The sequence below is a fragment of the Notamacropus eugenii genome, chromosome 3 (genome assembly GCF_028372415.1).
Source record: "Notamacropus eugenii isolate mMacEug1 chromosome 3, mMacEug1.pri_v2, whole genome shotgun sequence".
NCBI classification, from domain to species: domain Eukaryota; kingdom Metazoa; phylum Chordata; class Mammalia; order Diprotodontia; family Macropodidae; genus Notamacropus; species Notamacropus eugenii.
Window position 1 is genome coordinate 632449 of NC_092874.1, and position 23990 is coordinate 656438.

The following is a 23990-nucleotide window of genomic DNA, read 5'->3' on the forward strand; positions in this document are numbered from 1 at the left end:
TCTGAGTGAACAGGTCAGGTTACCAAGAGAATTTCCCAAAATACTGGCTTACTCCCAGGGGAGGGGGGCCTCAGTGACTTGTCTGGAATGTCAGCCATTCTCTTCTAGTGGTGATGCTTGTATGTGTGGCTTGCATCCTGTCACCTCAGTCCCTTGGGACTCTGGTCCCATGAGGCCTGCTAGACCCAAAGGGCCTGCCTCCTTCACCATTTGCCAACCCGCTGCTCACACATCACCATCTGGCCAGGGAGTTCTCACCTTGTCTTCCCTTCAGACAGGGGAGTATGCTACTGATGAGGAGGATGAGGAAGGGGGGCCCTCCCTACCCAGCAGGGACCTGGCCATCGAAGTATTCGAACTGCCGGAGAATGAGGATGTGTTCTCCCCATCAGAACTAGACACTGGAAAGCTCAGTCATAAATTCAAAGAAGTAAGTTGTTCCTGGGCCCTGGGCCCCTGGCCTCCATTCTGCAGGCAGCAGCCGTGCTCTGTCCTGTGAGGGTGGCCTTACCACGCCCTGCCTAGAGCCCCTCCCTTCACCTGGCTGCTTTGGCCAGCTCACATTTAGGGTCTTTTCCCTCTCCCTGGGCCTTTGCAGGGGAGAGCATTTGCCAGGGGGTTGGTGTTCCTGATCCTTGTGAGGCTGGGGTGGGATTTTGCCAGGGAGCCTGTCCAGCACCTGCGGGCAGATCAGAACCAGGCACAGTCTGCAGGGCAGGCAGGCACCGCCAGAAAGATCAGAGTGAATAGGACAGTTTGAAGACCTATCAGTGGCAGATCTAGCCTCTCACTCTCCCTGGGGGATAACAGGTCTTAAAGTTTGTCATTCCCTCCCATCTAATGCCCTGAGGGGGGCAGGGTCTGAGAGAAGCTGTGATTGGGTGATTGGGAGGCAGGATGATTCAATGGAAGTTTGTGAGTCTGAGCCCTGGGTTCAGATACTGCCTGTGAGACTCACACCTCCCTGGGCCTCAGAGGGCTGTCTTGGTGTCTCCATGCTTAGCATGGGCTTCAGGGCTGGGAGGTGCACCAGCCTAGCACCCCGTGTTCAAAGCCCTGCAGGCAGCAGAGTGGTAGGAGGGGGGCCGAGGAAGGTGGAAGCTAAGCCCGAGGATGACTCCCCAGGGTAAATCCTGGGGTCTTCTGCCCAGTTTCCTTCCTCCTGTTCTAGCTGGGGTTCATTCACCCCGGCCCCCTGTGGCCCTTGGTCATCCTGTTCTGGCCAGGATGGCCTGAGGTCGGTGAGGCCAGCTCTGCTCTCTCCCAGCTCTCCCCCAGCCTTGTGGTGGGGCTGGGGTTCGAGTTGGCGGTGGGCATCTAGGAGAGTCCACCTTGTTTGTCTTTGGTTTCTAGCTGCAGATCAAGCATGCAGTCACTGAAGCCGAGATCCAGAAGCTGAAGAGCAAGGTAAGGAGGACGAGATCGTAAGGGGTGCCTTCTGGCAGGGATAGGGCAGGTGGGCAACCCCCTGGCAGTGTCATGGCAGCTTTGTGGTGGGCCACCACCCTGGCAGTGTCATGGTGGCTTTGTGGTGGGGCACCTCATTGGCGGGGCACCTCATTGGTGGGCCACCTCATTGGTGGTGTCATGGCAGCTTTGTGACAGGGCTCCCCCCTGGCAGTGTCACGGAGGCTTTGTGGCAGGGCACCCCCCTGGCAGTGTCACGGAGGCTTTGTGGCAGGGTGCCCCCCCTGGCAGTGTCACGGAGGCTTTGTGGCAGGGCGACCCCTGGCAGTGTCATGGCAGCCTCATGGTGAACCTTGGCAGCAGGGTCAAGGAGGGGTGGCAGGTGCCCCAGGTGTCCTGAGGAAGAGGGAGGTGGTGGCCAGGGACATACAGAGGGAACATGCTGGCATGCTAGAGGTGGTGCCTTCCCTCTGCTTGCCCAAAGGTCATCCATTCCCAGTGCGTCAGTGGCACCAGGAGGAGCTCTGTGGTTTGTTTTGGGGTAACCTGTGCTTGCTAGGAAAAGGTTTTCATGGGAGTAATTGAATCTTTAAAACAAGGTTTAGTCATTCACACAGTTCAAAATGCGCTTGCTTTTTACGATGGGAACGCTCTAAGATTGTGCAGGGTTCAGTGGGCTTGGCAGCCATAGTTTTATGACAAAAACAACCAAGGAAGGCAGGAGACACGGCCCTTGCTGGGGCTGCTGGGGACCTGGAGGGTGTGGGGCCTCTGTACTTTGCCCACTTTTCACAAAATGTGCCTGGGGAAGAAATGATTCTTTCAAGCTGGCGAATATCTCTGCAGTCTCTTACAGTTTTTAATATAGCTTTAAGACTCAGGCTCAGTCCCTTTCTGGCTCCCGCTTTTGTTCTGTCTTGACATCAGTAAACACCATTGGGTTTTTCTCTGTTTTCTTTGGAGCTGAGTTCCCATGGCTCTCGTGGCTTTGTGGCATGTCCAGCCTCATCCTAAGTAGCTCTTGAGTATGGATGGGTCCACACATCATCTGTGGCATCAGCTGAGCCATAGGAGTAACGTGATAGAGAATGGTGGTTAGCTAGCCAACAGCAGGTCCATGAAGTCAAAGTCCCCAAAACCAAGCGGTTATTGTAGCTGCCCCTCCCCTCGGGCGGAAAAGGAGCTTCAACTGTGTCTCCAAGGTAGCTCCCATACCACCCTGGAAGCCTGCAATTCATAAAGTGGGGTCCCTAGGGTTCTGTGCCCCCTTCCCGCAGCCTTGACACAGCTGGGCAGTCCCTAGCATGCCCAGTTTGGTCCCCCTCCCATCGCAGATGTCCACCCACGTGTTCATGGACTAGGAATTTCTGTGGCTAAGGGCACAATGCATTCTGGGTGGACATCAATGAGCATCATTTCTCAGGATTCCTCCTTGTAATACCCCCACGAAGCCACATGCCTTCGGGCTGGTAACTGGCTTGCCACCTGCCAGTGGTGGGTTTGGGCAATAGGACCTCTCAGAACTCTCGATGATGCCACAGTCATTTATATTGGATTTTAGAGGGTTCTAGCTGATTTATTGTAGTGAGGGTGTTCCTAAGGGTGTGGGACATCCTGCCACTCTAAGCCCAGGAGCAAGACTTGGCACAGGACAACTCAGGGGAGGCAGCAGAGCAGGGCTGATGATTTTTGCATCTCCCTCAGATTAGTATGTCCTACTCCTGCTGGTGGCATGAGTACAGAGGTTGTTGGGGTGTGTCTGGGCTCCTCCAAGATGGGGCTTTGAACGGGACATTTTCTCTGCCCAGCTCCAGGCTGCAGAAAATGAGAAGATGCAGTGGGAGCTTGAAAAAACCCGACTGCAACAGAACATTGAAGAAAACAAAGAAAGGATGCTGAAACTAGAGAGTTACTGGATCGAGGCACAGAGTCTGTGCCACACGGTGAATGAGCACCTCAAGGAGACGCAAAGCCAGTATCAGGCCCTGGAGAAAAAGTACAATAAGGCCAAGAAACTCATCAAGGACTTTCAGCAAAAGTAAGATGGAGGATGGCAGGCTGAGGGGGACGGAGGGCTCCTGGGGAAGACGGAGGCTGAGGAGGGGTTCATCAGGGACACAGAGGAAGAAGGAGGAGGGGACTCCTCAGGAAGACAGGCTGAGGGAGAGCCTCCTTGGGGAGACAGAGGCTGAGGGGGGCCTCCTCAGGGAGACAGGCTGAGGGAGGGCCTCCTCGGGGAGACAGAGGCTGAGCGGGGGCTCCTCAGGGAGACAGGCTGAGGGAGGGCCTCCTTGGGGAGACAGAGGCATAGGGAAGAGGAGGGGAGAACACCTCAGACATCATTCCCTCAGTCCATTGAAGGAAGGATGGAAGAATAATTTATTCAGCACTGTTTGCACAGTGCTGTAGCAGGTGCTCAGGGTTCCCATGTGCATGATGCCCCTTTCCTCTGCTCTCAGTCAGTGGTTTTCCCAGTGCACAGTGGGGCCTGGAGCAGAGGTGTGGCCACCTTTCCCTCTGTCCTGCAGCTGGTCCTTCAGCACTGTTCCCACTGGTACATCCACTGCTGAGTGAGAACAGAAGAGTGGACACCTCGGACATCCTCTTGAGCCCTGTGATTGGGAGAGAGTAGACTAGGGATGCTGTTGCTGGGTGACCCCAGGGAGGCATCCCTGTAACGTCATCTACACTGGGCTAAAGGCAGAGCAGACCTTCCCTTGATGTCCCCCACTTGTGACCTGAGCCCCGGCTTTCCTCCCCGCAACTTCCCTGATGGCTCTTGACTGACTATGGCCTTTGAACCCCTACCCACGCATTCTGAGGGTCCAGACCTCTCTCTTATTACAGTGAAAATTGGCCAAGAAAAAGGAGTTTGATGGGGCACAGTGGCCACACAGGCATCCTCACACATGGTCCACACCCCTGCTCTGCCACTTCCTGTTATTGTGACCTTGAGCAGGCATTTTCCATCCCTCAGGATGGTGATACCCAGTCACTTGGAAGCGTGATCATCCCTGGGGGTCATTGACCCATATCTACTCAGCCCAGTGCTCCCCTTGGGATGGAGAGTCCATCCCCTGGGCTTAGTCACTTTCCTTCATAGGCCTTCAGATTCCTCCTCTGAGGGGATGCCCCTCTAGTGCCCGGGTCCCTATCCCAGCCCATCTGCTTCTCAGCTGCCAGATAGGCTTTCCCTGGCACTTTGCCAGTATGCACTGTGGGGCACCCTAGGGGATGTTAGCAGAGGTCAGGATCCCAGGCTCCATCCAGTCCGTCCCTTGGAGTCCTCAGGTCCATCCAGTGTGCTGGGGCTAGTTTAGACTAGGCTCCTGTCTCTCCAGATGGCTTCTGTGAGGGCCCAGCTTAGATGCCTTGCCTGGTCCTTTCTAAGCCCTGTGATGGGCCACGTTTTCTTAGGTCTGGTCTTCCTTTCCCCATGGAGACTCCTCAGAGGATCCCTCCTCCCTCTTTTCTTTCCTTCTAAAGAGAACTCGACTTCCTCCGGAAGCAGGAAGCCGAGAGAAAGAAGATTGAGGAGCTGGAGAAGGCTCACCTGGTGGAGGTCCAAGGCCTCCAGGCTCGGGTGAGTGTCAGCCTCGGGTCTCTGGCTAGCTGGGGAGCTTGGCCACCTCAGCCTGCAGCACATGTCTGTCTTCTAGATCCAAGAGCTAGAATCCGAGGTCTTCCGGCTGATGAAGCAGGACAGCACGCAAGTTAACAACAACAACAACATTTTTGAGCGGAGCACGGGGCTGGATGTCCCCAAGGGAGAGGCCATGGAAAACCTGGACAGCCAGCAGGTGTCCAGCCAAGGTCTGTGCTCATCAGTGGGGGAGGGAGTGCCAGGGAGCTCTGGCAGCTGAGATGCTGCCCCCCAGAGGGAGGGATGAGAAGCTAGAGACATTCCTAAAGTGGACGGAGCTGTCCAGGGTGCTACATTGCTAAAGAAGCCTTAGCAAGGGGCACCCCGGGCCAGGGAGTGCCTGGAGATCACCAGGTGCATACCTTTCCTGTGCCTTGGACTTGTAACCAATGAGAAGACAGAGCCCAGCCCAGTATAGAGGAGCAGCCCAAAAATGGGCCGTGGAGGGGTGGGGGTGGGGGGTGGGGGGGCGGAATGGGGTCGGGAGCTGAAGCCGCCAAAAGGCCCAGATGGGAACCCCCTATTTCCTTTCTCCCTGTCTGCCCCCTTTGGGCCAGGGAAAGTCTGTTGACCTGAAGTTATTTTAAATGTTGACTTTGTCCTTATTAATCCATGTCATTTATGAGTTTGGAGTCTAGTATTGGGATTACATTGGGAGAGGCAGTTGAGGGGAGAGGGAGAGAGAGGGAGGCAGAGAGACAGAGACAGAGAAAGAAAGAGAGGAAAACAGACAGAGAGGAGAGAGAGAGAAACAGACAGAGAGAGGAGAGAGCTAGAGGAACAGAGACAGAGACAGAGAGACAGAGAAAAACAGAGGAAAGAGACACAGAGAGAGATAGAGAAACAGAGAGACAGAGAGAAAAGGAGAGAGCTTACAGAGAGGAGAGAGAAACAGACAGAGAGAGAGAGAGGAGAGAGATAGACAGAGGGACAGAGACAGAAAAAGACAGAGAGACTGACAGAGAGAGAAACAGAGACAGAGAGAAAAAGAGATGGACAGACACACAGAGACAGAGAGAAAGAGAGAGCGAGGTGCCTAGAGAGGAGCCTCTCTAGGGGTTCAGAGAGGGAGGGAGAGAGTGAGAATTACAGATCCTTTGATACAGTTTCCCAGTAGAGAAGAATTTCTTTCAGGAAATCTGGCTAGGAAAATAGTCAACAATGCTCACTACCCCACTCCCTTGGGAAGCTGAATTCTAATTCTAATTAGGGGAGGCACGATGGTATATTCACAATGTAAATGTAAGGCAGAGAGAAGCCCTTTCCAGGAACTGGCTGAGGCTCGTCAGGGATGTGGGCCTGGGTGAAGGCCAGTCTGATGAAGTGAAACGAGCCCAGGGGATGGGAGCCCATCCTGGAGTAGGGATGATTGAACCACTTTTGTCTCCTTCCTTCTCCCTTCCTGCTGTCCCCTTCTTGTACAGTCATTTGGGCAAGGCGGATGTAGCTGCCATGCTATAGGCTTGGTGGGCCTGGCCTTTCCCAGGGTCTTGGCTCAGCCACAATCGCAGCCAGCCCTCGTGGTGATAGGCCCAGAGCCAGGAGGCCTCCAGGGTTCTCGATCAGTGCATTGGACTGGAAGTCTCCTCAGAGTCACGGTTGTACCCTCTTCCCATTATCATTTAAAAAGAGCCCCCTATCTTCTTGGCCCCCAAAGTCATCCTGACTGGCCCTTTCCAAGTCTGTTGTGGGGAGGCAACAATCAGACCTTAATGTAATTGGAATCTGGGCCAGGCTTAGTTCTTAAATGATCTTTAGCTTGGGGGTTCCCAGCCCTGGCACTCTGGGCACAGCCGGGCATTGCGGCCACCACCCTGGGAGCCCTGGAGACCCTGGCCACTACAGTTCAGCCTCTGCCTCTAGCTCCCCTCCAGGTGCCTCCTGCATGCTCCTGTACTATCTTGTGCCCCCAGGCCACTGGCTTAGTTCTTCTGCCCCCCTCAGACCCCTTTCCTCCTTCCCATAAAGTTCAAACTCTGTCTTGTCATTCAAGGCCTTTCACAGGCATCCAGCATCCAGCCTAACCTCCCCAGGCCTGCCTTTCCATAGGGATTCTAGTGTATCAGCGTTCCCTGTGTAGAGCAGCCCTCTGTTGTGAGGAAATGTGTGGAACAGGGGGAGCCATAGTGTCCTAACAGGGAGGGAGAGGAGGAAGAGAGGAGGCCAGGCTAGGAGAAGCCAACCAGAGGCTCCTCCTTCCGTCTTGCGGGCAGGTGGGTGACAGTGTGCTGACAGGAGAGGAGGGGGCAGCAGAGGGTCTTTGCTCAGGCAGGAGGCTGGGGCACGGGAGGCAGAGGTAGGCTTGGCAAGTGAGCCTCAATCTAAGAATGAAAAGTAACTGAAGAGTACTGACAGGCTGAGCTGTCCAAGAAGACTGAGATGCTGAGCAGAACGAGGTAGGAACTGTACTCCTGGCAGCCTCGAGCCAGAAGTTTCAATCCTGTCTGCTTGATAGTGTACAAACAACCTCCTCAGAGGCCAGCCTGGCTTGGCCCTAGCCAGACACGTGGCCCTCCCCCACGGGATCAGGGAGTAAGGGGGAAAGGCTGCAGCTGATGCTAAGGCTTTATTTTCAGGCCTGAGTCTGCCTGGGAGGAAGCAAAACCTGTTTGGGGCTAGTTTGGGGAGCACAGAGAGAAAATAAAAGGAGAGAGAAGGGAGGGACAAAGGACCAGAAAGGGAGGACTGTCACCATACAAGGCGTAGACTTCAGCCTCTTGTGGGAGAGTTTTGCCCTGGGAGAGAGAGGCCCTGGGTCCTACCATTAACCACCTGTGTCATTTCCCCACCCACCCCTAAAGTATGTGGCTGGAAGGTTCCCTTGTGTTTGTTGTGAGCACTGCAGCTGTGACCTCATGGTGCCGGCTCAGGCTGGCTGTGGTATTCCAGATGTGGATCTGGCCAAGGCAGATGAGCCTCAGACACCGTCTGTTGGCCACCCTCATGCTGACTTTCCACGCTGACAGTCCACTAAGACACCCCCTTTCCCCCACTTGGCGATGTAGACAGGCTGGTATCTCTCCAAGCCTTCCTATGTTGTGCTGAAAAAATTGATTTTGGGAGTCCCAGCATGAGGCTTCACATTGATCCCTGTGGCTCTTCCCTTTGTTGGATCCATCCAATATTCTTTGCTTGTGGCACGTTCTTGGGCTACTGATAGCTCATCCCCCAAGTGCTGGCCAGCCCTCATCCCAGTCATGGATTAAGATGTTAAATCACTGGGGTCAAGTCCAAGTCATTGTGGTTGAAGTCCTTGGCCTAGCTTTCTGTCTTCTCTGGTCTGTTATGCCTCTTGAATCTCCTACAGGGGGCTCAGTGCATGGGCAAGCCTGGCTCTGGGGGCTTGGCACATGGGCACCCCTGACTTTCCCCCCCTGAGCTTGGAGTGCCCCTGGGTCGGGGGCCTGACTTCATCAGGGGCGTTTGCTCACTTTTAGTGGCTTCTGCTCATCCTGGGCACTGGCTCTCTGGGGGTGATTTCTGTGTTTCCCCCTTCTTTGGTCTTTACCCAAGTGCTCTAAGCTCCGCTTCTCTCAGGGCCTGAATAGAACTTCCTAACACCCATATGTGTGCATCTGTCCATCTGTCCCCATCCTCTGTCTGTCTCTCTGCAGGAAATGGAGAGCTCAGCTCCGTTGTTCCTCTCTGGAGTCATTGGAGTCTTGGCCCTCTTTGCATCAATGCCATTTCTTACAGCCTTCAAAGCCGCCTCTTTTACAGTGCCATCGTTGCTGTATTGTCTCCTGCTTGTCATTGCATTCTTCAGCAGTTTATAGTTCTGTCAGAGTAGGAGCAGCCATTCTTACGCAGCTTTCACTGTCTTTTTGGAGCTATGTTGTTCTCATTCCTCCATCACATTCATTCCTCATGTGCATTTGGATATAGACATTTGAGCCAAGGGTTGTCCTTTTTTTATGCCTCCTGTGCTGCCCTGGGGGTGTCTGCTCTTTCCTCTCTGTCCCTACTTCTATAGTATCTTCTAGCTGCTTCTTCCCTTCACTTTAAGGCCCTTCTCTCCTGCCTTTCTCAGGTATGCTCCATCCCTGCTGAGAAGACTGGGGAGGGGGAGAAAAGGAGGGGACTGGCTAACTAACAGAACATTTCATATTTCATCCTGGAGGGGATGGGGAGTCACTGCACTTTATTGGTTAGGAGGATGACATGGTCATGCCTGGGCTTTGGGAAACTCGTTTTGGCAGCTGAACTGAGGATTGACTGGAGTGGGGAGAGGCTTGGGGAAGGTCCCCCAGCAGCTACTTTGATAGTCTAAGTGTGATGGGATGAGGTTGTCAGAGGAGAGAAAGATATGCATACAAAAGGCATCACGAAGGTAAAATTTGCAGCCCTTGGCAACAGATTGGTTATGGGATGGAGTTGGAGGGGGCAATAAGAGAGCGAGGAGGGGATAACACGTAGGCCTCTGGCTGAGTGACTGTGAGGATGACAGTACTCTCAGTAGTATTGGAGAAGTCAGGAAGAGGGGAGATTTTGGGGGGAAAGATGAAGTTTAGTTTTGGAAATGTTGAGGTGAAGGTGTCTGGTATCCAGTTCATGATGTCCAGAGGGCAGGAGAGCAGAGAGGCCAGTAGCTGAGTTCACCTTGAAAGTGTTAGATTTTTCTTTGGGGCAGAGAAGCAGGCAGAACTGAAAAAACCTGCAGCTGGGATTCTCAATCCCTCTTTTTTTGGCTTTGGAAACAGCCCTTTGGGGAGGAAAGTTTCAGGCTGGGCCGCTGGGAACCGGGTGCTTGAGTCTGGCTTCCAGTACTGATGGGAGCTCTAGGTAGTAATGGTAACCCGAGGGGAGGGGGCTGCTGGCTCTCCTGGCAGTGAGTGGCTCACTGGCTACTTTGTAGCCAAGGAGTCTTCTGGTTACTAAGTTACAAGTACAGCCGCTACAGTGTTGCCTTTGTCAGGCTGAAATTGTCTTCACTGCATGCATTGCTCTGTGTAGACACTTCAGCAGGTCCCTGAATGGGAGTAGTATGGGAAAATTGCAGTATGGTTGGTTGACTTCCTTCCCCAGTCACTTTTTTTATTTTCTGCCTTTAAAAACCTGGTTCGGAGCAGGAAGGACCTGCCCAGGGGCGCCTCAAGCACTTAGAAGACATGGCTGTGAACCCTGCCTTTTGAAGGCACTTGCTAGAATCCTAGGGTAATGGGTAGATCACTAGACTTGGAGTCAAGAGACGTGGGTTCAAATTCTGCTTCTGATTTTCACTCGCATGATCCATTGAACCTCTCAAAGCCTTTGCTTCCTTATCTGTAAAATGGGGGCATTAGTAAGCATTTATTAAATACCTGCCATTTGCTCAACACTGAGTTCATGGATAAATAAATAGGTTGCTTTTTTTTTCCTGGTCTGGGAGGACTTTGCTCAAAAGGACAAGTCAGTAAGGACTTATTAAGCCCCTAGAGGTGCTGGGTAATATTTGGAGTGCTTGGGCAGTGCCTAAGGAGCACTCAGCCTGAGGGTTAGGGACTTTGAGCAGACAAGGGGGCGCCGTGCAGGGGTTGGCGTGTCAGCTGAGAGAAGAGGAGAAGGCTGAGAAGAGCTCTGGCCAAAGATGGCTGCACCTTAATATTGGCATCCCGATTGGGAGTTAAGGTGGGGTTAAATCAATTAAACTGGCTGTCTTTTCCCCACGGACATACAGAGAGCACTCCTCAGAAGGAAGGGGACTGTCCTTTGCCCAACCCTGCCTGATGTGCAGAAATATCCCATGATGCCTTTTAACCCTACAGTTGGTCCCCAGGGGCAGAGGTGTGGTGGTGAAAGATTCTTCTGGTGGATGTTGGGGTGAGGGTGGGATCAGCCCTTCTTGCTTTACCTAGTTTGGCCAGGTTATGATTTCAGAGACTGCATTCTAAGAAGTGATCAAAGATTTGGGAAAGGAGGCTGTTAGGGCCAAGGATGCTTGAACAGTGTCCTTGGTCCGTAGAAATTTGCTTTTTGGCTTCATTTTAAAAAATATTTCTAAGGAGCAATTGTGTGTTCGTCCTTCATTGTCAAAGAAGACCATGACACCAGAGAAATAATGACATGACTTGCACTTGACTTTGTTTTGAGTGAGGGAGGGCTGTGCAGGTCACCAGCCTCACTTCTCCTTCAGAGCCATCTGAATCCAGTGACCTGATATTCCTCAGGATGACTGGAGATGACCCAGGATGAGGCAACTGGGGTTAAGTGACTTGCCCAAGGTCACACAGCTAGTGAGTGTCAAGTGTCTGAGGTGAGATTTGAACTCAGGTCCTCTGACTTCTGCACTGGTGCTCTATCCACTGCACTACTTAGCTGCCCCCAAAGGTCTCCTCCCTGGAGACTTCCGTCATCCTGGGTACGTTTTACAGTATTTCCTCTCTGGTGGCCAGTCTTTTTTCCCAGGCAGGTGCCCACCTTGGTTTTCCTGTGTGAGTATTCTGCTCGGTTGCAGTGTCTCTGGGCTTACCACCAGCCTTCTGTAAGGAGCAATTAACAGCATAGTGGATGGTGTGGTATATGGGTTAGAGCACCACTGCTGTGGTCAGGAGATGTGAGCTCCAGGCTTGGCCCTGACACCTGCTCTCTGTGTGACCCTGGACAAAGGGGCAGGAAGACAGGAATTCAGATCCAGCCTCTGGGCAGATCACTTCACTTCTGCCTGCCTCAGTTTCCTCAAAAGTAAAGTAACAACACCAGCCTCGAACAGTGCTTGGCACAGGCCTTGGTGCACAGGAGGCACTTTATAGATGTGTCTTCCCTTCTCCTTCCTTCCTCACTTGATGGTAGAGTCAGGGAAAGGCTAGGGTCTCTAGAAGTGGCCCTCATGATGATGATGATGACAGCTGGGGTTTGTATTGACTCTGTGAGAGCCTAACTTGTGGGCACAAAGGCCAAGGCTGGGGGCACGTTGGTCAGGGTGGCTTCCCCACTGGGGCCTAGACATCTACTAGGACACCGCAGGCTCCTGAGCCCTGGCTGGACCTGGGGGTGCAGGACAGCAGCAGAGGCTACTCTCTGCCCTTCTGGGGTGTGGGCTCTTTTCAGACTTCACTCTGCCTCTCATGCGAGGTGTGGAGATGAAGGGGAAGGTCAGGAGTGGGTGGACCCTCCCTGTTTCCCCTGGAATATGCTGTCCTCCTATCTGACTCTTGGGATTCTGGGATGAGACTGGAAAATTACAACCCTGAGAAACAGAGTTGCTGAGTAATTACTACTCGCCAGCGTCAGTAACTTGATGGTCATTGGCTATTCTCAGCAGCCAGACACAAGGGAGACCTCGCCCCCAAAGGCCTAATAGTCTCCTGAAAGGGCTTCCCCCACAAGTGAAAATGGACCCTGATTGGTGGACATTTAATGAGGAGGCTCCTCCTGCTGAGAAGGAGGCCTGTCCATCAGCTTGGGCAGCCTTAGGCATCGAGGCAGGGGACGCCATCCCCAGCCAGCCCTCTCAGTGGCCTTAAAGGACAGGGGCTCCTCCCCCATTCTGGGCCATCTCCCACTAAAGGGATCTCTTCAGGAGGTGGGTTTGAAGAGAAGCAGGAGGACCAGGGTGGATCACAAATGTTAATATCATAGAGTAATGTTCATTTCTCCCAAAGCCCGGGCTCCACAGTGTGGTCATGTCTTACCCAGAACATCGCTGGGGAAAAGCTGGAAATGAGCCTGCTTTGTAGTCAGGGGAGCCCACCCTTCAGATCCCTGCCCTTGTCTGTCTGTCTGGGTGATCTTGGGAAAATCCCATGCTGTCTCTGAACCTGTTTTTTCACCTAAAGAGTGATGGGGGGGGAGGGGAGGGGTGCTCTCTTTCGCCCCTTTCAGCTTTAATCCTAGGAGCCTAAAGGAAAAGGTGTCCTAGGTAGGCCCCTCCTCATCTAAGCTCTGAGCCTGGGCCTAAGAATCCTTCCTTTTACAAGTAAACTTTGTGTGGAAAAGTAAAAGTGGAAAAGAAGTTAGGCCTCTTCACCCAGAGGCCAAGAGAGGGCAGGGCAGTGGCATGTCTGCCACATGCCCCTTGCCCTCCCTGGACCCCTGTGTTCTTGTGGCCTAAACTCCCCCAGCCTCATCTTCTCTCCGGCATTTGTCTTGTTTACCAGGGGAGCCTGGGCCTGGTCTGCACCCCCTGGGAACCTGCCCTGGGCCCTCCTGTGGCTGCCATCAGCTTCATCTGCTCAGGCCTTCATGTCCAGAGCCCTGAGCTCAGTTCTGCTTCAAGATGACCTTTGAATGTTATTTCCTCAGACCTGAATGAAGCTGTGCCAGAGACAGAACGTCTGGATTCCAAAGCCCAGAAAACTCGAGCCCAGCTGTCCGTGAAGAACAAACGACAGAGGCCCTCACGGAGCAGACTGTATGATAGTGTCAGCTCCACAGATGGGGAAGACAGCATGGAGCGGAAGGTGAGAGCGTGCCCTGCTGGAGATCCGGCCTTGGGCTTGTCGTGGGGGCCCAGCCCGCTCACGGTGCCCCCGTTGGCCTATCAGGAGGCAGGTTAGGGGTTAGATACTCTTGTGTGGGGCACCCCACCCTCCTCCCCTCCCCTGACCCATGTGGCCTCTGGAGAGTCCCTGCACTGCATAACCCGCTCTGTCCTCTCCCAGACCGGCACCTTCGGGTGGGCACAGGCCACAGGCCCCTCTGCCAGCCTTGCTGACCTGCCAAAGGAAGCCCCATGGCCACCTGCGGGCGCACCATCCACCTTACCGCTGTTTCGGGGGAAGCGCTTTCCTCCACTCTCCTTCAAAGCCCGCTCCTTCCCACCGCTCGGCCGCCACCGAGAAGGGGGCCCCAGGAAAAGGTACCGCTTCCTTCCTATGCTTCCACCTGCTCTGCATCTGTGCCTTTGGCCAGGGGCTCATCCTCTTAGGTGAGGAGGCTAAAACCTTCCTGCACGGGGTGGGAGGAGGACACAGGCCTGGGAGGCTCTTGGGAAGCCAGAACAAGGCTGAGAGAAGGCGTCTCAGCCAGGGCAGGCCCAGCTGGAGTCTGCAGGGACCCCAGACCGAGGTTGTGCGTGTTCAGCAGAATATGGAGGGTGGGCATTTGAGCACGAGCTTGATGAGTGGGAAGGCCCAGTCTCCAGGTAGGTGCCAGAGCACAGCTTCCAGCAGCATGACCAGGCCTCTGCTCATCTGCAGTCTTCTTTCATTGGTGCTGGTTCAGTCCTGGTTTAGATCCCAGGCTGGACTATGCCAAAATAGCCCCCAGGGCCCAGAGGGTGATCCAGGCCTTGGAAAGGAGCAGCCCCTCAGAGCTTGATTGTGACAAGGCTTAACCTGAGTATTCTTCTGACACCATGAACATATCTTCGGCCACGCACACATGTGGTCTGGGGCTGCCTCAGCACACAATGTTGAAATCAGACTCTTCTCAGAACACCTGTGGGGACCTGCTCTGCCTGGTAGGATCCTAGAGGTGTATGCCTGAGCACTGCATTAAGGGGTCTTTGGGCCCTCAGGCCATTTGGAGACATCACTCCACAGTCTGGGTTCCATAGTCCCATATCTCTCTGTCCATCATCCTTCTCTGACATGTCAGACTGAGGAAAAGCTCTCTGTGGTGCAGTGGGAATGAGCCTGGTCCAGAAGCAAGGGGCTCTTGTCCTGGGTCCACGCACCCTCCACCCCAGTGTTGGGATGAGCTGAGTGAGCCAAGGCTGAACACAGCTTCCTTGGGGCAGATGCTGAATGGAACTGGGGTCAGCAGGCAGAGCTTCCCAGAAGTCTGGACCCTCTCCATGACTGAGCCAGGTCCAAGCCTCCTTTCAAAGGTGACTTAATGAGAGAAACGCCTTCAGGAAGGGTGAACTAGAAACCATCAGGCCCTCTGAACCAGGTAGCAGATGGGAATGGGACTATCAGCACCATGCCCCTTGGGCCCCAGTGCCACGTCCCTTGGACCACAGTGCCACACCACTTGAACCACAGTGCCAAGCCCCATGGACAACAGCGCCATGTCACTGGAGTGTAGTTGGATAAAGCAATATGACCTGGGGCAGGGTGCCCCCTTAGCCCCTTCTTGCCTTGACCATCACTTGGGGTGTGGCCTTTCTTCCATGCCTGCTCTCACCCTGTCATGACCCTGAGGATGCAGGCCACCCTGAAGTATGTGGAGCCTGGAGTCAAGAGGTCTTCGGACATCCTTTTCCAGCAGAAAAGTCTCAGCTTTGAGTTCTGCATTCCCCTCCTGTAGGGACATGCCCGTCTGTGGGGGAGAACCCTGCCAGAGTCCTGCTTACTCCTCATGACCACAGAAAGAGGAAGAAGAAGACTGAGCCTCGAAGGCTGTCTGTGTCATCTCAACAACCCTAGTGGCTGGGGCTTCTTATCCCCATTTACAAGGGAGGAAACTGAGCTTGGGAGAAGGGTTACACAGCTTCAGGTAAGTCTCTGATGTGGAATTTGAACTTGGGTCTTCTGACTCCAAGCTGCGTGTTCTCCACCCAGTATGGTGACAGAATCATGTGGTCCAGCCTGTGTGTGCCTGGGGCCTGGTAGAGTGCACTTGGACTGGGTGGGCCAGACCACTTGGGGAGCACCCTGGACAGGTCTCTTCCACTCTGTGGCCCCAGAAGATGAGCGTTCTCTGCCTGGATGGAACTCTACGTCCTGACCCTCTTGACCCCAAGTGCATCAGTCAGCATTTTGTACCCTGAGCTGGAGAGAAAAAGGAGAGAAGACACTGGATAAAGCACTGGCCCTGGAGTCAGGAGGACCTGAGTTCAAATCTGGCCTCAGATACTTATTAGCTGTGTGATGCTGAGCAAGTCACTTCCCCCTGATTGCCCCCCTACCCCCAAAGAAAGAAAAAAAAGACCCAAGATGCACACTAAACCTCTCAGGCTGTCAGTTTTGGCTTAACTAGAGAGGAAGCTGATGGGGGGTGAGGTACAGGGGTGGTGGGAAGGGAATCCCCTCCTCCCCATTGCAGGGCATTCTGAATGGCAAAAAGTCAGCTAAGGTCTGTGCCAAAGGCCAGTCCAGAGGGTCGGGCTGTGAGAAAGCAGGTCTGGCAGGCCAAAGGGAGAGGAAGTCAGAGGCAGCCCCCAGATGTGAGGAGGGACAGAAAGGGGAGAGGCAGGACTAAGGCCAGGAAAGTGATGGCTGGATGAAAGTGTGGCAGGCGGGCCTGGGAGGCCCAAAGGGAAGGAAAGGAAGGGGTGGAGCCTGAAAGGACAGGTCTGAGGCAGGAAAGGGATGAAGATCCTGGGGCCTTGGTGACACCTGAGGAGGACTAGAAGCCCTCTGGAGACAGGTTTAAAAACAGCAGAGGGTGCTTCTGCTTCCTCTTCAGTGGTGGAGACCTGGGCACTGGGATGAGTGTCTTGGGTGTAGGTGGGAAGGTGGCGTAGGTGTGGTAGGTGGCATAGGTGCAGCCACATGTAGCTCCCTCTTCTCCGTGCATTCTGGTCCCCAGGCCCCATGGGTGACCTGATTGGTCTTTGGAGCACTGCATGACCGAGATGCTTCAGGTGACATCAGAATCTCTTGGAAAACAAGCCAAAGCATCAGATGGCATCCTGATTTCCGAAAGGGGAGAGCAGAATGTAAATGATGGCCAGTGCACTTACCCTTCATCCTGGCAAAATGATGAAGGCTGATTTGTGAGCACTTGGAAAGGGGAGCTGCGGTCAGACCTCGGGCAGTGGAGGTCCCTGGGGTGCTCATGTGAATATGTGGGGGATTGTTTTCTGTTCGGGCTCCTAGGGAGCACCCCTCAGCATGGACCAGTATATAGAGCCCACTTAGTGCCCACCAATGGACTTGGGCAGTCTAACACATTCTGGGGTGCCATGCTCACCAGCCAGATGTGGCAGGATGGGGGACCATGATCCCTTGGAAGGCACCTGATTCTGACTCCATACATGGCATCTTCTTGGTGTCGGGGTGGTAGACACCATTCTCTCCTGGGGAGGGCAGGGACCCAAGAACACACCTGGGCATGTTGTAAACTTCCACCAGCTGTTGACTGATTGGCCCCCTCTCCCCCACCCCCACCTTCCCCGTGAGACCACAGAGGTGTGAGATAACATATGTGTTGGATCCCAGGGGCAAATCAGTTAGGATGGACTTGAGCAGGGATAAGCATAAAGCTCCACACCTTTATAAGGTCCAGATGACAAAGACTAGTCAGCCAGTTCATCTGAAAAAGATCTGAGAGTTTTAGTGGATCACATGTACCTGCCCTAATAATGACCTCTGCCTAGTTGGTGCAGTGCCTGGAGCACTGGGGAGTGGCAGAAAGACCTGAGTTCAAATGCAGCCTCAGTTGCTTGGGAGCTGCGTGGCTGTGGGCCTGGCATGCAGCAGGGGCCACATCAGTGCCCCAAATGAACAAAACCCCCAAAAGAAAGCTCCAGGTCATGGGAGAAAAGCCTGAGTCCCTCCCCTCCACCCCTCCCCTCCCTGAGCCCCTCTCCTCCTCCCCTCCCTGAGCCCCTCCCCTCCCTCAGCCCTCCACTCTGAGTTTTATAGAGGCAGAGAGGCCTGCTTTCTACTCTCTTGTCAAACCTGGCCCAGAGGAAGCAGCCGGGCCTCGGGTCCCTGCTCCCCAAGCTTAGGTTACACAGCCTGCCACATTTCCAAAAGCTCAGTCTGGTTTTCTATCCAGAACCCCACGTTCTGGCCACGCTGTAGCGTGGAGGCCAGGTGGTCCAGTGCTGTGGCCCAGAGATTGGACTGAGAGGCCTGAACTGGCTCTGTGCTGGGAGGGGTGAGGCCAGAGGTGCAGGGACTCCTGCCCCCTGCAGCGCCTAACCCCCTTTTTTTCACAAACAGGGTCTTCAAAGACAGGCTGCAGCATGTGGAGCCTGAGGCGCCTCCTGGAGTGCAGCCGCCTGCTCGGCCAACTCACGCTCCCTTCCCATGGTTTAGTGCCCGCAGGAAAGGACCCCACGGCTCCCGAAACCGGCCAGCACCTGCCCCTGCCCCTGAGCCTCCTCCTGGGCAGCCCAGCTCCCATAAAAAAGGGTCCAAGGTAGAAAACTTGGGCACCGAAAAGCCAGGCTAAAACCCCGCCTTCTCCTTTTCAGCTTGATGTGGCTGCCCGGCTGGTGATGCCCAGGACTGGTGGTGTGGGAAAGGCCTCCTGTCCTCCCCTGTCCCCTCCTCCCTCTCCCTTTCCTTCCCCTCCCCTTTTCCTCCCTCCATTCCCTTCCCCTGCCCTCACTCCCCCTGCCCTCACTCCTCCCCTCCTCCCTCCCTCTTTCCTTCCCCTCTCCCCTTCTAGTCCTTTCACACTGCCCTGCCTTGTTCTCCTCGGTCCCCTGCGCTTGTCACACATTGGACCACTGACAGCCCCAGGGAAGCGATTGGGGATCACCTCCCTTGCAGGGCCCAGCACATAGTAGGCTTATGTCTCTTAAGGGTCCAGCAGCTGCCTCTGGGGGCCCCAGGGGAGACCTGGGGGAAGGGAACTCTTCGAAGTCATTTGCACAGAGCAAAGTCATGTGACATGTCTGGACCTGTCCTTTGAAACCTGGTGCAGAAGTGTGGCCTCGGTTTCAGGGACTGTTTGACTCTTCACCTCCACCCTTTCCGTGATCCTTTACCACCTAGTGGTTTCTCACACTTTCACAGAACACTGGCCCCTCAGGGAGAGGCCACTGAGTGTGCAAAAAGACCCGGATCATGAATCTGAATAAGAGGCCAGCAACCAGCCCACCCTGGGCCCCTCCCCCTGGCACCTGGGGCTGGTGGAAGGGGAGGGGAGGCAAGGCAGGGAGGCTTGAGAATGAGGCCAGATTTAGGGTCTTTTGGGCTGGAACAGGTGAGATGAGGGAGGACCCAAAGCCTGGTGAAATGCTGGCCTGCCGTAAGAGGGCATTGCGTGCCAGGCAGAGACAGAAACTTATTCAGAAGCAGTGCCTTGAGGGGTCAGGTGGGTCTGAGGCAGACAAAACCCTGGAGCAGTGGTTGATTTAGGGTCACAGAGGTGGGGGTGTTGTCAAGGTGGGATGCCCAAGGCCTGGCAGCTGACGGTGAGAGGGGAGGGAAGGGTGGGAAAGTATCATGAGAGAAAAGCTGAACAGGTCAAGGGGGACCCGGCCTTTACCCCAGCCATGAAGCCACACAGTGCCAGGCTTTGGCTGTTGCCCACCTCCTCAAGAAGTTTAGTATTGAAGAGAGGGAGAGAGTTGGGATAGGAGGAGAGTAGGGCTGGTTTCCAAATTCAAAGGAAAGGTGAAGAGAAGTGTTATTCAAGATGGCTGACCTGCCTTGTTGGTTGACTTCAGGGACAAAGTCCTGATGGGGCACAGAGCTGGCATCCCGAGGGAAGGTGGGAGAGGAGGGTGGTGATGGCTGAGGGCTGGAGGCTTAATCCAGGCCAATGACTGAGGAACTGATGGTCTGGGGTAGTTTCGCATCAGTGACAACAGTGCAGGCTCATTACCACCTGAGACAGATGTCTTTGGGGCTCTAGATATTCTCAGCAGCCCAGGGATCAGTGCTGGGAATGCCCAGGAAAGGCAGTCTGGTGGGGGATGGTGGAAAGGTCCCAGCAGGGATAGAGGGACATAAAACCAGGGGTTTTTAGGTAGCATAGAAGGATGAAAAGCAGGCTAGGGTGAGCGAGGGAGGATGGCGTGTTTGGGGTTGGGCCTTGGTCTCCAGGCTGATGCTCCTTTACTGTGTGGTCAGGCACATGGGGAGGTATCCCAGGGAATTCACTGAGCCAGCTCTGAGAGTCATCAGGAAACTCTGGGGTCTGAGCCAGCAAGGAAGCTGGCTAAGGGTCATCCCTCCTCCCCCAGATCTCTTCCTGGGGACTTTTTCTTTGACTTCAGCTCAGAGCTGAAGACAGGTTGGAGCTGCGGCTACTGAGTGTTTCAGGGGAGCATGGAGTTTGTGGTCTGGATGCTTAGACCCAGCTCCTCCTCAGGGGTTCACAAGACAGATAAGCCCATTTCTGAATGGGAAGCAACCCACTTTCTGTGCCTCAGGGCAGGCCAGAACCCACCTGGGCTTCCTGCAAGAGGTGGAATGGGCCCAGGATAGGGCCAGGCCTTGGAGGTCAGGCAGACTCCCAGCCCCCAGATGCTGCTGGACCCTCTCTCTCTTGTACTGAGGCCAGCCATCCCTGATTTCCTGCCTTGGGGGCACTGGGGCAGGTGGCACCTCCATCCTGTGATGGTCTTGGCCCCAGGGGCAGATCTCTGCCATCCACAGGGCAGCTTGTGCTGTTCTGAGGTGTGACTCAGCAGCTTGGCATGCCCCCAAGTCCTCAGGCCAGGCTGGGAACCTTTCAGGAGAGGGGATGCCCACCCTCTGGGGCATGCTGGCAAGGTGGCTCCTGAGGGGCTGCTGACCTGCCCCTTGCCCACCAGGCTCCTCACTTTCCCTTTCCTTCATTCCTGCAGAATTTCCCCCTCCCCGATGATTTGAGCCCCAGCAGCACAAGCTCTGCCGACCTCAGCGGCCTTGGCCCTGACCCCAAAGCACCAGGGCTTTCGAGATCCTTGGCCCTGTCCTCAGATGAGGTGAGTGCATGCAGCCTCCTGAGTCCAGCCCCAGCTCCTGACGTGGGTTTGGGGGGTGGAGGAAGGAGGTTGCCTGCCCCCCCCAAACCTGCATGTGTGCAGAGTGACTGGAACCCTATTCTGAACATTCTTCTTTTCTTCCCTAAATGCTCGCACTCAGAGCCTGGATATGATCGATGATGAGGTGAGCGCTCTGGGCTATGGGGTGGAGCAGGAGGGCACTTCCTGCCCTCATTAGAAAGTGTCAGGTGTAGAATCCTCAAGAACTTTGTCTTGGTGGGTCAGAAATGGCTCCAAGCCCGTCTTCTCTATCCTCCTGTTGGACTTCCACTCATACTGTTCCCAGTACTAGCCCTATTGGATATCTGTCCCTACCTCTGCTCCTGGCAGCCTCCACTTTCTGCCTCCACCTTCCCCTACTTCTGCTCCCCCACCTCTGCTCCTGGCAGCCTCCTCTCCCACCTTTTCCCACCCTCCTCTTCATGTTCTTCCAGTTGATGCAGGTCTCTGTCCTGTTCTGACCCATTGCCCACCAACATTCCTTTCACTTTGGCTATTTTAGAAAGAAAAGCTCCAACCTCTCTTCTCCCTTTTAGTTACCCCTCAAGGAGCATCTCCCAAGTAGATTTAGGGGTTTCTGTTGTCTTCAGAGTTCAGGGTGTCCCCTTCTGGATGCCCCAGAAGAGGTCCTAGGTGCACCTCTGTCCAGTGTAGAGAGAGGCGGATGGTGATGGGGGGAGGTGGTCTCCTCTGCCCACCCCAGGTACTGCCCGTCCTCTGTCCAGGAGCCCAGCCTAGACCCTGGGGCCCTCTGACCATTTGCCTTGTTCCCAGATTCTTGATGACGGGCAGTCTCCCAAGCATAGCCAGGGCCAGGGCCGAGCCATCCGGGAATGGGGTGTGCAGCAGGTGTCCCAGTGGCTTCGAACCCTGAACATGGAGCAGTATGTGGCCGAGTTCAGCGCCCAGAGTGTTGGCGGGGAGCAGCTTCTGAAACTGGATGGCACTAAGCTCAAGGTAAGGAGGGGTTACTAAGACAGGTCACAAGATTCAAATCCTCCCTATGGTCTCTCCAGCCTCTCATCCCTGGCCAGCACCAGCCATCCCACTGTCCTGGGTGCTTTTCCATGAGCCTCTTGCCTCCTGTTTTTCTACTTCTCCACTTCATTTCAGTGGGACCCCTAGGACTCAGGCAGCTAGTCCTCCTGCCTGCACTCCCCCCACCCCATCTGTCCTCTCTGGAGACCATGCTTAGGCCCTGCAGGTTTGCATCCCTGCTCTCTGACGGTCTGGAGGGTCATAGCTGAGTGGGAGAGCCACAGGAGCCTTTGGGTCTCCCAGGGAACCAGGTCTTCTGACCTGAGAGGCTTCTGATGTGCCAATTTCCCAGCCTTTGTGGCCCCTGCTCATTTCAGGAGCAAACTTGTGAGGACACGCAGTCCTCTATGTGCCAGGCTCTGGGCTGAGTGCTGGGGATGCCCTCCCTGCCCTCAGGAAGCTCCTGATCCAGTGAGGGGAGGTGGGGAAGGCTTGTGTGCTGGAGGTGGGACCAAGGCAAAGGGAACCCTAACCCTAAATGCCCTCTATGGAGGAAGGTGTGGGGAGGAGGTGGGAGGTGGGACTCCATCCTCCATTCAGAGGAGGATGTGGCACCTGCCCATCTCCCTGCACTTAAGTAACAATGCCTCTGCTCGGCTCTCAGAGCCGCTGAGAGACTGTGGGAGCTGGGATGGGCCAGGTCACCCCTACAGCCCCAGGCCCCAAGCAAGCACAGCAGTTCGCTGTTGAGAGGATTCGATGAGAGTGTGGAGCCCTCCGGGGAGGCTGGCGAAGATCTGGGGGAGCCCGCTGGGTTGGTGCTGGCCAGCTCCACTTAAGGGGAAAAAGGGGGTCATGGCTCTGGCTCCTTGAGGCTGGCTCTGACAGGCTGCCCCTCTGTCCCCTTACCAGGCCCTCGGGGTAGCTTCATCCCAGGACCGAGCCCTCATCAAGAAGCAGCTGAAGGACATGAAGGCAGCCCTGGACAAGGCCCGCAAAGCCCAGGAGAAGATGGAGAAGCAGCGGGAGAAGCTGCGGAGGAAGGAGCAACAGCGGAAAGGCTGGAGGGCTGAGCCCACATCCCCAGAGCCACCTGAAGGCACCAGTGAGCAGTGAGCCAGGGGCCGGGGCCAGGCACCTGCCTCGGCCCCCTCGGCCTGGGGCTTCCTGCAGTAACTGTATGTGCTCTCCATCTCCAGCTTTGGGAGGCGCTCCTCACATGGAAGAGAAACAGAAAGGACCCTGGAGGTGTGGGGGCCTCTTTTCCCTGAGGAAGTTTGGGTCAGGGACTCTCCCAGGCCTCCCTTCTGGCCTGGAGCACCTGAGGACATGGTAGAGAGCCAGGCAGGGCCTGGGCAGGGCCGGCATCGATGGCCTCCTCTCGCTACAGAGATGGAGGATCACCCTCCCCAGAGCCTTAAAGTGGAGCTGGGGACTGTGGCGGGAGGGGGAAGGAGCAAGGCTTCCTGGACAGCCCTGGGCACCGAGATCCCCCATCCTGTGCCCATCCTCCCTGACTGGCTGGTCAGCTGTGCTGACGGGCCCCCACACTCCTTCATCCCCAACAAAGTCTGAACAGGAAATTAATTTCTTTTGTCCCAGGAGCAGTCTGACTGGGCTGTGACTGAGGACTTCTTGTCTTTCTTTTCTACTGGAGATTTTCCATGAGTTTGCGCTTAGGGAGTGTTTTGGAGATGCATGGAAGGGTCCAGTGTGAGATGCAGACCAAGGACCCCTCCCCTGACCTGGGGAGGCTGCAAGGGCTGCTTGGGTGACATGCTGAGGGCTGGCCCAGGAGCAGAGCAGAGAGAGGCTGAGCCCTGCAGGTCCAGCTCTGGGGGCCTCAGGTTGGGTTGTCCTTCCAGTTGTCCATGAGCAAGGAGTGGGGAGGGCTGGGGGGGGCTGGGAAACTCAGTGTACATGTTGGAAAAAGTGGGGTGGGGGTTTTCTTGTCTAACCACTGCTTGCTGCATCTGGCTGCTATGCCGCATGCTCCCTGACTCTTGAGAAGGGGACCTGACTGGCTTTTCTGGGAGCCCCGCAGAGGCCTCTGGGGGCCTGTACCCTCACCTGTCCTGGATTCTTGCTTTGCTGCTTTACTGGGGGCTGGAGTTGAGGAAGAGACTGGTCTTGTCATCCCTGCAAGCCCTTTTAGGTAGTGTGGAGGCAGAGATGGTAGGTCTGGTCTTCTGCAGTGAAATTGAGGTGGCAGAGCCCAGGATGTGTGTGTCTGTCTGTCTTCTTTGGGCTCGGAGGTTGAAGATTCTCTTAGGGCCAGGATGGTGTCCTTCCAAAGAGGACATCCCCCCAGGGCCTTTCTGGGGGCTTTGGCCTCTGAATCATTTGGGCCCTTTTAAGTTCTGTTTAGGTAAAAAAAAAAAAGGACCTGGGCTGAGCAGGTTATCTCACAGGGGTGCCTGGGGTGGGACATATGAAAGTCGTCAC

The 23990-nt window shown here is 55.1% G+C and overlaps 1 protein-coding gene across 7 annotated transcripts in view; it reads left to right on the top strand.

Annotated features, from left to right (window-relative positions):
• PPP1R9A (protein phosphatase 1 regulatory subunit 9A) overlaps positions 1 to 23132 on the top strand; it is an 82230-nt gene extending 59098 nt beyond the window's left edge. Inside the window, exons 7-18 of one of the 7 annotated variants that reach the window (XM_072650733.1) lie at positions 275 to 430; positions 1354 to 1407; positions 3216 to 3445; positions 4894 to 4990; positions 5067 to 5220; positions 13271 to 13428; positions 13630 to 13826; positions 17806 to 18004; positions 20388 to 20507; positions 20668 to 20691; positions 21342 to 21524; positions 22458 to 23132. In XM_072650733.1, the coding sequence (XP_072506834.1) occupies positions 275 to 430; positions 1354 to 1407; positions 3216 to 3445; positions 4894 to 4990; positions 5067 to 5220; positions 13271 to 13428; positions 13630 to 13826; positions 17806 to 18004; positions 20388 to 20507; positions 20668 to 20691; positions 21342 to 21524; positions 22458 to 22661 (1776 nt within the window). In that variant the 3' untranslated portion in view covers positions 22662 to 23132. Of the gene's footprint in view, positions 1 to 274; positions 431 to 1353; positions 1408 to 3215; positions 3446 to 4893; positions 4991 to 5066; positions 5221 to 13270; positions 13429 to 13629; positions 13827 to 17805; positions 18005 to 20387; positions 20508 to 20667; positions 20692 to 21341; positions 21525 to 22457 lie in introns of those variants that run through there. The other 6 variants (XR_011976462.1, XM_072650734.1, XR_011976461.1 and 3 more) reach the window with 6 other exon arrangements.
• The last annotated feature ends 858 nt before the right edge of the window (positions 23133 to 23990 follow it).